Source organism: Pteropus alecto, unplaced genomic scaffold (assembly GCF_000325575.1).
Source record: "Pteropus alecto unplaced genomic scaffold, ASM32557v1 scaffold106, whole genome shotgun sequence".
NCBI classification, from domain to species: Eukaryota; Metazoa; Chordata; class Mammalia; order Chiroptera; family Pteropodidae; genus Pteropus; species Pteropus alecto.
The window spans coordinates 17,908,735-17,921,692 of record NW_006442103.1 but is presented as its reverse complement, the minus strand read 5'-3'; the positions used below and the strand labels follow the sequence as shown (position 1 = coordinate 17,921,692).

General features: G+C 46.0%; 1 protein-coding gene across 3 annotated transcripts; it reads right to left on the bottom strand.

Annotated features, from left to right (window-relative positions):
* Nucleotides 1-5,912: 5,912 nt before the first annotated feature.
* CD160 (CD160 molecule) lies at nucleotides 5,913-12,515 on the bottom strand. 3 transcript variants are annotated; one of them, XM_015595356.2, is made up of 4 exons: nucleotides 11,603-12,515; nucleotides 10,631-10,957; nucleotides 7,346-7,483; nucleotides 5,913-6,201 (listed from the first exon to the last, which is right to left on the bottom strand). In XM_015595356.2, the coding sequence occupies exons 1-4, from the start codon at nucleotides 11,667-11,669 to the stop codon at nucleotides 6,194-6,196; spliced, it is 540 nt and encodes a 179-aa protein (XP_015450842.1). In that variant the 5' UTR covers nucleotides 11,670-12,515; the 3' UTR covers nucleotides 5,913-6,193. The 3 variants fall into 3 exon arrangements, with proteins under 3 accessions (XP_015450842.1, XP_024894260.1, XP_024894259.1); XM_025038492.1 differs by having other exon boundaries at nucleotides 5,913-7,483; XM_025038491.1 differs by lacking the exons at nucleotides 5,913-6,201; nucleotides 7,346-7,483 and having other exon boundaries at nucleotides 7,747-10,957.
* Nucleotides 12,516-12,958: the final 443 nt, after the last annotated feature.

Genomic DNA, 12,958 nt, shown 5'->3' with positions numbered 1-12,958 from the left:
CAGCCAGGGGCCTGCTGTCTGTCCTGTTATTTTGTAATGGATGCTTTCACCCCCTTGTCCAGCCTCCACTCCACCACTAGTGTATTTTACAGTAAACACAGTGGAACCAGAGCCCTGAAGTCCTGCTGATGTAAAGTCTTTCTGTTTTAAATGTACAAAAACATATACTCTTGGCCACGTTAGCTGTAAATTGAGGGCAGGTTAATTCAGGAATCTGAGACTAATGACTTTGTTTTGTCTTGAACCTTCAGAGAGCAAATCAAAGAAAAATTACAGGGGAAAGGGGAAAGTGGCTTATCATTGAACTCTTTTGGTCTTATTTTAATTTTTAAAGACTACTTCACAAGATGCACTTTCCACAGAAACCAACATGACATGTCTTGGTCTTCTGTTGGTAGGAACCCGATTCTGGTTCCTCTTTGGGAATGAGCTGGACAACACACAGGTACAGAAAGACAGATGTTTGAAATCTTTGGTTCTGATCCCCAACTCGTTTACTATCTTTTGTCCTGGGGACCTTAAAATAATTTCCCTCACAGAAATAGAATTACTTCATCACTGCTTCTACAGCCAGTTCACCATTTTTAGTAATTCGTTGGTCTTTGGGAATTGAGATTTTACGTTGCCTCATTTTTATTTTTTAAGCCCGTTAATCATCTCCGAAACCTTTCTGGCTTGGTTCTGGCAACATTTGGAATGAAACTGATTGTCGTGATCATGTCCAAAACAATTTGGCCTCGGAGAGGTGTGCCTTACTTTTTTTTAGCCTAACAGTGTCCGGTGGACTTGCACATGCTCTTTAGAGCATTTGAAGAAGATCGAAAATGTCCTTGGAACCTCAGAGTTTCAAAAGGGAATGATGAGGACCTGTAACCACTGTTGGTGCACCAAAAAGGGTGACAGGGGCACCGTTTATATGGTCATAGCAGCCCTTCATAGTTTAGAATGATCAGAACAAGGAGGCCACTTCTTGGCTAGGAGTCTTCCCTCAGTTTTCGTTGACTATCACACACTATACACTGATTCTGGGGGCGCAGGCAGGGGGTCGGAGATACCTTTGTACTTCGGTAGATGATGGAGTGGGGGAGGGAGAAGAGAGCGGGGGAGGGGCTCGCCGGATCAATTGCCTGCCTGGAAAAGTTGTCACCATAAGGTATGATTCAGGTTGGGCCCAGAAGTAATAAAAGATGTTTTTTCATAATGCCTCTCATGTCATACCTCTGTAGAGATTGTTTCTTTGCAGAATGTGAGCTGTTTGCTAAGGCTGTTGACATGTAGCCCCAAAATACACATTGGTTTTGAATGGGGGTTAAAGAGGCCGGGAGGAGATATGAGTATATTATGAATATTTAGTGGCCAGTATTCAGCTGTCTCAGAAAAACTATGACAGCCTGGAAGCTTTTGTCTGCCTGTTAAAGTGTCTTGAGGTACCAGGACACGCGACTGACTGTATTTTCACGTACGAGTAGAGAACTAGAAAGGATCTGAGTAGCTTCACAGAAGGGTGGAAACAAAGTACGGGGCAGAGATTTACCTTTTCAGTCCACAGAACAGCAAGTAGCATCAGTCTAAGTTACCTGAATTTTTCTCACTTTCTTTTGCTCTGATAGAGGACGTGAGGCTCATTTTGCCGTTTCCCAGACCCTGCCCACTTAATGAATCTGTATTGTTTCTTCCTAGAATGGGAGGCATCTCAGACTTCCAGGTTAATTTAGGTTAAGGAGTATTAGTCAAAGTTCTTTAGAGAAGCAGAACTGATGGTGTGTGTGCGTGCGTGTGTGTGTGCGTGTGTGTCTGTGTGTCTGTGGGGGTTTGTAAGGAATTGGCTCATGCAATTATGGCAGCTCGGAAGTCCCAGGATTTCCTGTCAGCCAGGGGAAAGTCGATGGTTATCGTTCAGTTCGATTCCTAAGGCCTGAGCATGGGCGAGCCGTGTTCTTTCCAGTTCAAAAGCCGAAAAGTTCAAGACCCACGAAGATCCGATATTTCAGTTTGAGTCCAAAGACAGGAAGGACTGATGCAGTCAGGCAGGAGGCGGTACCCCTCAACAGCAGGAGCATCGGCCTTTTTGTTCTGTTCAGGCCTTCAGCTGATTGCACGAGGCCCACCATACTGGGGGGGAATGTGCTTTAGTCATTCTGCTGCTTCAGATATTAATCTTACCAAAAGATACTCGCACAGACGTACCCAGAGTAACGTTTGACCAAGTATCTTGGCACCCCATTGCGAAGTCAGGTTGATACTTAAAATTAACCATCACAAGGAAGAAAAATAGAAATGACGCCCAGTACAATGATCCTCATCCCACTTTTTTGCCAGGCGAACAGTGTGTGTGTAGAAGTGTCTGTCTTGCTTAGAGATCTTAGTACTAGTGTCAAACCGTGGAAGAAATATATGTGGGACGAGGACCAGGGTGCTGGATGCGTCATACCTGTGTTTTCTCTTCCACCTAAGTTCATCTGGAAGTCTGAGATGCCTCCCATTCTAGGCAGAAACTCTGTGGATTTGCTGACCTAACACTGGAACGTGGCTGGGGTTAAGAGTTTATTTCTAGGAATGCCTTTCAAACACAGTTTAGATACAGTGCCCAAGGCAGAGGGCTACGTAACCCAGACTTTTCAGGTGTCTGATTCCTTTATATCAGACAGGCTTACAGACTCAGGATTCTGGATCCTTAGTAGGATTCAAGAGAGTCGATTCAACTTTCCCTGAGTGTCAAAGGGAAGGGAGAACCGGTGCAGTTTCAGATCTTGAGCCATTAAATTTTGAGGCCTTTGCATTCGTATTAAATGCCCCACCCTTGGAGTCCCACGCAGAGCTGAACAGATTGTTTTCTTAGTCACGAATGTGTTCTTTATCTTCCCCTTGTCCATATAATTTGAAATAAGAGAGAAGAAAACTATCTTAGCACAGAAATAAGAGAAACTTCTAGAGACTGGTAGACTTGAAAGTTGAGAGTTTATATAGGGCAGCTCCTTGCTGGTCTTAACTGCAAACTGCAGGTGCTCATTGCTTTTCAGGTAGTTTTCCAGGCGTGTTAGTCTAAGTCGCCTTCATCTGGCTTAGTTCCGGCTGGACAGAACGGGCAGTTGGTCAAGAGGGGCCGAGTAGAGAACTGTCAGCTGATAGATCTCCAACGTCTTTAAAGTTTCTAAGCTAGTGAGTTGGGAACAGGGAGAAGGAATAATCTGGACACAAAAAAGTCAGTTTTCCCTCAAAGTTCCTATTGCCAGTTCTCTGAAGAGTTGAGAAACTTGGAGAATCCTGAATGATATTTTGTCCCTGTTGATGTAGCTCCTTGACTCTTTCTTTATGATAATATTTTAATTTCTAAGAAAGAGGAATTATTCTAGGTGGAAGACGTGGAAATGGCTATAAATCACATAGCTTCTTTAGCTCATTACGCCTTTCAGTTGACATTTGCTGCGTAACAGCCGAGCAAGTACTCGTTGCATGGTTTCCTCGAGCAGTATTCTCCGGTCCAATAATTGGCTGTCAAGTCAGAAGAAAGATTTTTGGGGAACACTTCTTCCCCCCTAACAAGTCTCCCTTTGATTAAGTAGTTACTAGAAAAATTCCTGTTTATGTCTTCGTTCTGCACATTCATACGTGTGTGGCTACATGTATATATTCGCAGACACACACATAGGCTCCTCTCACTCGAGGAAGAAAGGATATGGTGCTGAGGTGGAGTGGGCCGGGGGCGGCGGGGGCAGGGGCCTCACAGTCCGGTTCTCACTGTGCACGCTCAGGCCCTTGCCCCTATGGTTCTCGGTGACGGGACACTGCTGGCTCGTTACTGGTGTGGCGAAGGGATTCAATAGCGGTAAAAGCCTAGTCGTTTATGAAAGTTGAGAATAAATGGCTTTGAGGAAAAGGTGTTTATAATCCATTGCTTCTTTGTCATAAGCTAAATACCTTTTTTTTTCCATGATAAATTATTGCTGCCAAATGGACTTCTCTGCGACTTGCATGCTTCCGTTTCTTTCTCCCTGGCGTCCAGGCGCATTTCCTCAGGGAACGTTAAGGACATCAGTCCGATGAGGAGGGCATCATGCGCCGCGTCTGCTCTAAGCAGCAGGGCCCCCCTGGGTTTCGGGAGGCGCAGGGCACGCCAGACTCGATTGCGAGTGCTGACCCAGGCAGGCCGCCCATGAGCCGGCTCCCTCCTGGAAGCCGGGCAGGGCCGCTCAGTAGGTGGTGGTGTCAGGGGAGCCCCTTCTGGCCTCGTGCTGGAGGGTGGGAGGCCAGAGGGCTGTCTGCAAGAGTGAACCAGTGGGGACCCGGAGCTGGGGGACTGGAGAGTGCTCTCTCTCACAGTGTCCAGAATGAATCTCACATAAGTCCTGATGCAGGGAGTTGGGGGAGATTCGATGGGGTAGACGACATCAAGGCTCTCGTGTGGGAGGATGAAGCTGGTGGTGATGTCAGAGTCGGCGCACAGGCCGCGACCCACGGGCTGCTCCAGGGTTTAAGATGGGACACGCAGAGCACTGTACGCTGGAGGCCTTCCCAGGGGCAGGACAGCGCCCGTGTCCCATCCAAAGGACACTGTGGTTTTGATCTCACGCCTGCCAGACAAGTGGAATTCCAGGCGTCCAGCTCTAAGGTCTTACACGCGTAAACTTCGTTTCGCCAGATTCCGTGTCGAAGGTGTCCGCGGAGCCTGTGTGCTGCCGCCTCCTCCAGCTCGCACACTCACATCTGTGAAGCCTGGGATGTAGGCCTGTGGTCTTTACCTTTTCTAATGAGATGTACCGTTTTTTAAGGTCCAAAGAGTATTAGACTCCCCTCCCAACAAGATGGTAGTTGTATTTTTAGTACTTTGGTGAAAAAATGCATAACAATAAGCTACTGCGATTTCAGTAATGCCTTTAAATCAGTTTGTCTTCATTAGTCACACCAGAATCAACATCCAGTTGTGTTATATAGTGTATACATATTTGAAGCCATATCTCAGAACTTGGTTTGCTCAAGGAACATAGCCGGCCAGAGCCAGAACATGTTGCAGAGCCAGAATCTGAGCCCAGGTCTTTTGACTCTGTGCCTAGTCTTTTCCCTCCATAAGACACAAAACCCAGACCTTTGAGTTTGAGGTTCAGGACCATCAGTAATGAGGGTCTTACTCATCTCTTTCTGCCGTTTCTCTCTGCGTTCCCACAAACCTTAGCTCCCACAGTTGGCAGGTGCCGGCCAAGGATCACAGGTAAAGTATCTGTTTCCTTTCAATGGCTTGTCATTTAGCTTCAGTGACATGGTCTGTGTTCCTTCCTCTCGATTCCTGTGGTTCTTCCTATCAGGAATGTCCTACCCTCTCCTCTCTGCTGAACTGTGGCAAAGAGAAACAGGATTTGGGCCGTTAGGAGGAAAGGGGCTGCAAATCCTGCTTTGGGCATTTATATAGAAAGAGAAGGGACCGAAGAGGCTGACGGGTGCTTGACGGGAGGCAGCCCGCTGAGCTCTGCGGTCTCCCTGGCAGCGCCTCGCGGATGCTGCTGGGCACCACGGTCTCTGCGTCTCCTCGTTTCCACGCAGGTCAAGTCACTGCGTCTGGCGCTTTCTCTTCAGTCCTGCCCGTGCTCGTTTCCTCTCTCTTTCCTTCACAGTGTTAAATAAAAATGCCTTCCAAAGAAATTGGTGTTTGACTTGCTTGTTTATTTCACTGTGTTGGAGGGGAGGGAGGACGAGTCCTGGAGCAAGGCATTATTTACACCTGCAAACTTTGGATGGCTGTCTTCGGCCCCAATTGACTTAATTGTAAATCTTTTCTGCATGGCCCAAACTTCTGGACACAGTGTCTGGGTTTAATAACGCGCCTAGGCACCCCAGCAGGGCCGAGCTGAAAAGAGAGAATCCCCCGCCCCACCCCCACTCAGCTCAGAGGTAATTAGAGCACCTCCCCCCCTACACACACACACACACACACACACACACACACACACACAACCGCGCCAGCCGCCTTAGTGGGAGCTTTACTTTTTATTCGCAGGTGACGGAGTTGGGAAGAAAGGCAGGTTTGCTCTCCCTGCTGTGAATTCTCCAGATTCTTGGCATATTTAGCATCTTTTCCCTTCTGACCTGTTTCCCCTCCTCTCCCCCGGTGGTTGAGAAGTGGGTGGTGCTCTGTACACGTTGTAATGTGAGAGATACCAAGCTAAAGAGATCGGATGTATCTTGCTGCTTTACTTCTGGCTTACAAAGCTGTAGAAAGAAAAAGGAAAGTTTGTATCATTGCCACAAAACTTAGAATAGCAGCATAATAGCTCATGTCATTCATCTGGGATGTGCGTGTGATAGGTGCTCGTGTCTAGAGAAGGGATGGGAGAGGAAACTCGGGATTACGTGTGTGTCTTACTGCCAACGTGCAGATGTGATCGTTAGCAAGTCCGGCTGATCCCGGTGGAAGTGGGGAGGGAGCCAGCCTTTGACCGCTCCTCGCTGCAAGGCAGGACAATCAAGAAGCGTGTCACTCAGAGAGTTCACAGTAGGTTTTCCATGTATAGCAATGAATGGTTGGCTCAGTGATAGGACAAGGGTAGTCCCTGAAATTAGCGGGTTAGGTTAGGACTAATCCGTGAGTTCTCTCGGGGTAAACGTAGCCCCAAGTGCTGCTGGTGAGTATTCTCGGGGCAAACGGGAAATGGGTTAAACAAATTTATTAAGAACCTGCATGCGCCTTATACTCTCTTTGATGGAGTAAACAAGCCGGTCCCGGCTCTGAGAGCTCACATTCTGGCGGCTCTCCAAATGGGTTTTGATTCGAGGGCAGCACAAATAAAATGGAATTAAGGATGCCAAGGATGGGCAAAAACCTGCGCCAGTTACTGATGATGTAAAAATGAAATGGCAAGTTATCACAAGTTCCAGCCATTGTCTAACAGAAAACCCTGGTTGATATTGATAAATGGCACTGAGGACTCAGCCAGAAGTGTTTAATATACTCAGTCTGGCCATCGGCCTTTGCCGAGGAAGCTGCATTGTTCAAAACTCACCAGCAGACCACGTCGGTCTCTTGCCTTGTTCGTTGTCACATAATGGCCTCAACTTGTAGCCCTCTGTTCATCCAGTGAATGAGGCACCTGGATTTGCCTGCCTTTCCGGGTAGGTCTGACCTACCCAGTGCAAGTCTGAGTCATCCATTTTTCCCTAGTCAGTGTGAAATCTTTAGTCCCTTTGGGTCCCTTTAGCCCTCTGGTTCGATATTTTCCTGTGGACAGTCAGGGCTCAAGGAGCATTTCCTTCCCCCACTTCATCTCCCTCTCCTCCCTCCTGCTGGAGAATAACCAAGGCGACAAAGGTATAGCACCCTCGTCGTTGGGAGTGCATACGATTTATCTGGACATACCTTGCAGGGCCAGCAGGCTGGTGACCAGCATTGCCCAGAGCTTCTCCTGCCGGAAGCCTGAACTGAGAGCGCCTTTGCTGTGGCTGAGCTCACGGCGCCCAGTTCCTTGTAGTCCCATCACTGTGTAGTTCCCTGGCTCTGGTCCCAAAGAGAATCAGCGGATCAGGCGAGGGTTTCAGAAGTCCCTCCTTGTGCCGCATCTTGCGACTTCTCAGCATATAATTCATTACCCGGATAAGGATTTTTTTTTTTTTCAAACATTTGTGGGTACTTTAGCAGCAATAAATAGAGAATCTGTGTCGTACTGGGGATGCAAATAAGCCTACCTCGAAGGAACTCTTAAGGCATGCCAGAGAGCCAGCAAAGTTACCCGAGTCCCCTTGCAGTGGGTGTCTCCAGAGCTCATTTGAAAACCATCTTCTGGAGTGGCTCGAGCAGTTCAGGCCAAGTTAAAATCTGGGCTTTGGAATAGATCTGGTTTCTTATCCACCACGCACAAGCTGAGTGACCTTAACACAAATTACCTTTGAGCCCAAGTCGTCACATGACAAGAATAGTACCTTTCTCAAAAGGCCATGAAGATTAAATGAAGTAATAGATCACTTAGCATGTCGTTTTTTAATACTGTTACCTGTCTGGCCTTATTAGTTTCATCTTCCAAAAGGAATCTTATTTCCACATTTGGTGAGCATACGTGTTGGCTCTAATACATAAATACGGTGAGAACGAGAAAGGCATTGCGTCTCAGGGAGAAGCATCACAAGCAGAAATAGTAGGAGAATGGGAATAGTAGATTATAAGAGCGAGAGCCTTGTACCCCCTTCCTGTCCTCCAAGGCTTAGCATTTGTGCTTGGGATGCACAATACAAATTCGTGAGATGAATGAAAGAGTATTAAATAGAAATTTTATAAAACCCTTAGTGCCAGGATAAATGTACAAATTAACATTTTAGAAAGATGTTTAGAGTCGGCGGGCCGTTACTAGGCAACACCTCAGTGCCAGGCCCTGAGGTAGATGTGGGAGACACGAAAACGAGTAAGATGCAGTTGGGTCTCAAGTGGGGCTGGCCAGTTAGGAGACCATTGAAACGTGTTAAGTGCGAGACGATGACCTGGAGAACACCTTTGGAAAGAAAGGGACGAATGTTGGAAAGAACTAGCCGTACTTAGCAACTTAACTGGTTGGGGGAAGAGAATAAAGGAGGAACCATGGTTCTGACTAAATCGTGGATAGAAGTCCAGTCTCAGGAGGATGAATTTGAGTCTGCGGCATCAGTAGGGCATTCGGGAGCTGGGAGTCCAGTTATCAGGGGAAATGTTTAACTGCAACTTAGGAAAGAGGTTAGAGCTGGAGAAGTTGATTTGTGGGTCAGGTGCAAGGGTGGACAGGTTTAAATCCTAAGAGTGAGAACTAGGGAGAGAGTAGAGAGAGGACGGAGGGGCGAGGAGTGATTCTTTGGAAATGAATTCTCATGCGTTGAGAGATGGGTGGAGGAAACGGAGGCAGAGAAGGAGAGAAAAGAACAGCAGAAAGGTAGAAAAGCCGGTGGGGAGCACAGTCACAGAAGCCAGTAGAGAAGATGGGAGTTTGATCATGGTGAGAGCGGAAGTGCCCAGCGCCATACTAGGTCATATGGGAGACGTACCTGGGAGCATGGAAGAAAGTAAGTAACCTAAAGCGAAGCTGAGAATGTGGATTAACTACCAACCGTAGGAGATGAGGAAAGGCTCTGGGCCAAGTTTTTATCTTTGGGGTCTCTGTGTGTAATCTATTTTTCTTAAAAAATACGATAGTATTTTAAAGTTGATAACGGATTACAGCAGTATCCTTTTATCTTCCTCGGCTTATTCCCCAGAGACGATCGCTGTCAGTTCTTTGAGATGTTTCACCATATTCCTAAATAATATGCTCATGTCACCACTCCTTGATGAGAAAGTATAGACATTGATTGACTTTCTGCTATAGAAGATGAGGATGTGATTCCATAAACCTCTAGCTACTTCCCTTCTCTGCGTCTTTCAAAAACCATTATGACAAATTTTAGACTTTGGATTCTGTAAATGTTACTTATTACAGAGTCACGTTGCGTGCTATGATTATGTTCCCTTTGGTAAAATTTAGCATTTTCCCTGCAGATAATGATCACTTGACATTTTTTTAGACCGGCAGAGTTTTCCATATCCATATCTTCAGTCCTTTATCAAAAAGATCTATCAATTCCATTTTTACCCCTAGAGATTTTCCTTCCAGAGCCCTCTTTCTCTTGCCGCCTTCTAGACTAATTGCTCTTTTTGGCCCCTTTTCATTCTAGAATTTCCTTATCCCCTTTCCTCTGTTAGATTCCTTGTCTCCTGAATTCCATTTGTCTGCTCTACTGATTCACTTCCTAGTTTTACTGAAGCACATCCTTTGGTAGCTTCTTAAGAAAGATTACATGGAAGACAAAATTTGTTTTGAATTATTCCATGCCTTTCCTCACGTGTGGTTGGTAGTTTGGGCACAGAATTCTAAGTAGAACATAATTTTTAATTTTGAAGGCTTGCTGCATTGTCTGGGCATATAAAAACATGGAGAGTCACTCTGGGTATATGAGGATGTAAAGTTGAGGCTGGGGTGGCCATGTGTAGGCAGGCTGTCCACAATAGTGACAGAACACGGGAGCACACACAAAATGAAGGAGATACGCAGAGGCTCTGCTGCCCCAGAGATGGAGACAATAACAGTTTGGGGTTCTGTTGGCTTCCTGCTTTCTGATTCTAGAAACAAACTCCTGGACACCGGCTATACTTGCCTTACTATTTTGCCCCTTTAATCTACGGCAGCTTGAATGGGTTTCCCTTTCTTATAACTAAATGCTCTTGAAAACAACTGTCTGATTTATCTCAAGTCCATCCATCTGTTTAGAAACAGCCACATCCCTGAGAGAGGGCCGAACTGGGAGTGGGGAGGACGAAATTCCAGACCTTTCTGCTTGTACCGGCCCTGGTCAGTGAGTGGCATCAGACAAGGTGCTTCACCTCCTTGTGACTCAGTCTCAGTGTCAACAAAAAGTGGGATGGCTACCTCAGTACGATTTTTTAAAATTCAAGACAACATGAGATGGCCCTCGTCTATGTGCTTCACGGGACGCAGCGTCTGCCGGTGGGAACGGTGGGCCAGGACCGAGTCACGGGGAACACATGTCCCTGAGGAGCTGCCCACCCAGGGCCTGAGACAACCACTGGTCTCCAGCTGTCCACCTGCTGACGTCCCACCTGGTGCCATTAGGGATATTGGGAGCTCACCTGTGACCGAAAGGGAGAAAAAATGGCCTTGAAGGTGGATGTCTGACTTCTGGCTTCTGGCACAACACTGGTAGATGCCACTGTTGGACGGCATGGCTCGGTCTATGGTGAACACCAACTGCGATGACCGTTCGCTGCCGCCATCTGGCCCACGATACCGTTTCAGTCTCAGCTGCTCCAAGCTGGTCTCAGGGGAGCAGTCCTGAGTCCTGTTCTTGCACAAAAACACGACAACCCCCTCTGCCTCTCCTTCCTTATGCCACACGGTACAGATTATGCTTAGTCTCTCTCCTTCCTGGGAAACTGAGCTGCTGATGTTCATGCATCCTGAAACAGGAAAGCAGGAATTAGCCGTGGGAAGCCAGGTGTACATGGTAAATGAAATTCACTTCCACAGAAATGTCAAGGTGAGGCAGGGGCCTCCCCACAGACATTAAATACCAGCCTCTTCAAAGAGCTGTCTACGTGCTGTAGGCGTATCTGAAGGACACAGGCAATCCCAGCTACTAATCAGGAATGATTTGTATTTTATTTCTGCTCTCCGTCTGGAACTCTGTAGGGCCTTTAACTATCAGAGTGCACTGTCTCTAATCCTCGAGATAGCCTTAGAGACAGGTCTTCTTGTTCCCATTTTATAGATTAACAGACTGAGGCACGGAGTGGTTAAATGGGTTTGCCAGAGTCGACGAATATTGTGGTATCTGAATCTCAAACCTGGATGTCCTAACCTGTAGGAATCTTAGATCGGGCCAGATTGCCAGGCTCTTTGCAACACAGCAGAAGCAGAATGGGCAATCGGATGCTGACAAAAAAGAAAACACTGTATTTTTGACACTTTATTAGTGTCAAGAAGGGTGGGTCCTTTTCTACCTCGCCAGAAAAAAATTTATGGGGTCCATCCCTCCTCACGAGTCCAGGATCCTCCCTGATGGCTGTCTCTGCCCTGGGGACCTGGGGGTGGGCTGTCCTTACCACCAAGCTGGATGTCAGCGATTACCAGCAGAACAGCCAGAGCAAAGCAGCCTCTGCCAGGTGCCATCGACGTCCCACACGTTGTCAGCAGCTCTAGGAAATCGAGGCAAATGCCGGCTCTGCCGATGTCCTTGGCCTCACTTTCCTGAAAGCACAGGGGGGATCCTGGACAAGGCCTTCCGGGGCTCCAAGGCCGCCTCCCTGTTCCAGGCACCTCCTTCGGCTGGCCGGGGTCTGATGGAGATGGAGGAGGGCTTGGGTGTGAGAATCTAGCTGGCTGGGAAGCCAGATGCCGAATCCAGTGGGGTGTACTGGAGAGAGGAGACTGAGAAGCTAAGGGTTGTCTTTGCAGATTTTTTTTTTCTAAGTTAATTGGATTGTCAGTTCAAAGAATATGAACATTAAAATTTTTTTTCTACTGCGTGTTATCAGATTGCTCTCTAAAAAGATGTTTGAGATTAAGACGTTCAACAAGAATGCTTGATAATGTACATTTCTCCACGGGCTTCCCAGCACTGGATATTAGCGATCTTTTAAGTTTTTGCCAGTCTGAGGGATGAAAAAAACATCTCGCTGATGTTTTATTTTGCGTTTCCATGACTATTGAGGGTGAAGAGCTCTTCTTATGTTTATTGGCCATTAGTATTTCCTCTTCTATGAATTGTCTGTTCATAGTTTTTGCATTTTTTTTTAAATCAATTTTTAGGAGCTTTCTCTATATTAGAGATATTAACCTGGCCGCCATTTTTTAAAAACATGTATTTCCTTCCAATTTGTTGTTTGTCTCTTGACTTTGTTTTCTTTCCATAAGGAAAATTGACATTTGCATGCAGTTAAATACCATACATCTATCTTCTCTTTTAAATCATTTGTGTTTCCTGTATTAAGAAAGTTTGCTTCAGGCTGAGGTGGTAATTTTGTTCCAATATTTTTATTGTTTTACCTGTTACATTTATATTTTCTAATCCTAGCTAAGAAAAATTATCACCATGTTGAAAAAAACAAAACTGAACAAAAACCAGGACCAGGAAAACAACTGAATTTTCACCAGTAGAGAAATTGTTGAATAAATTTTGACTCATCCATACAATAGAATATGATATTTATTATTAAAAAGATTGAGTTCTATAAATATGGGCATGAAGGGATGTCCATAATATATACCATTATGTCAAAAAAAGATAAATTGTACATCTGTATATATAAAATAATGGTTGCCTGATTGTTGTGGAAACTTCTAGAGATATTCTATGCCTATATAAACAGTTCCATATTTTCCTTTTTAAAAATAATAAGAACACATGATAACATACAGTACACGCTGTTCTACATTTTGCTGTTTTCGCTTACCAGTAT

Coding starts and splice junctions, on each gene's coding strand:
- CD160 (XM_025038491.1), bottom strand. CDS start 11,669: ATGGCACCTGGCAGAGGCTGCTTTGCTCTGGCTGTTCTGCTGGTAATC. Junction 10,958..11,602: donor CGCTGACATCCAGCTTGGTG/GTAAGGACAGCC, acceptor TTCCTGTTTCAG/GATGCATGAACATCAGCAGC.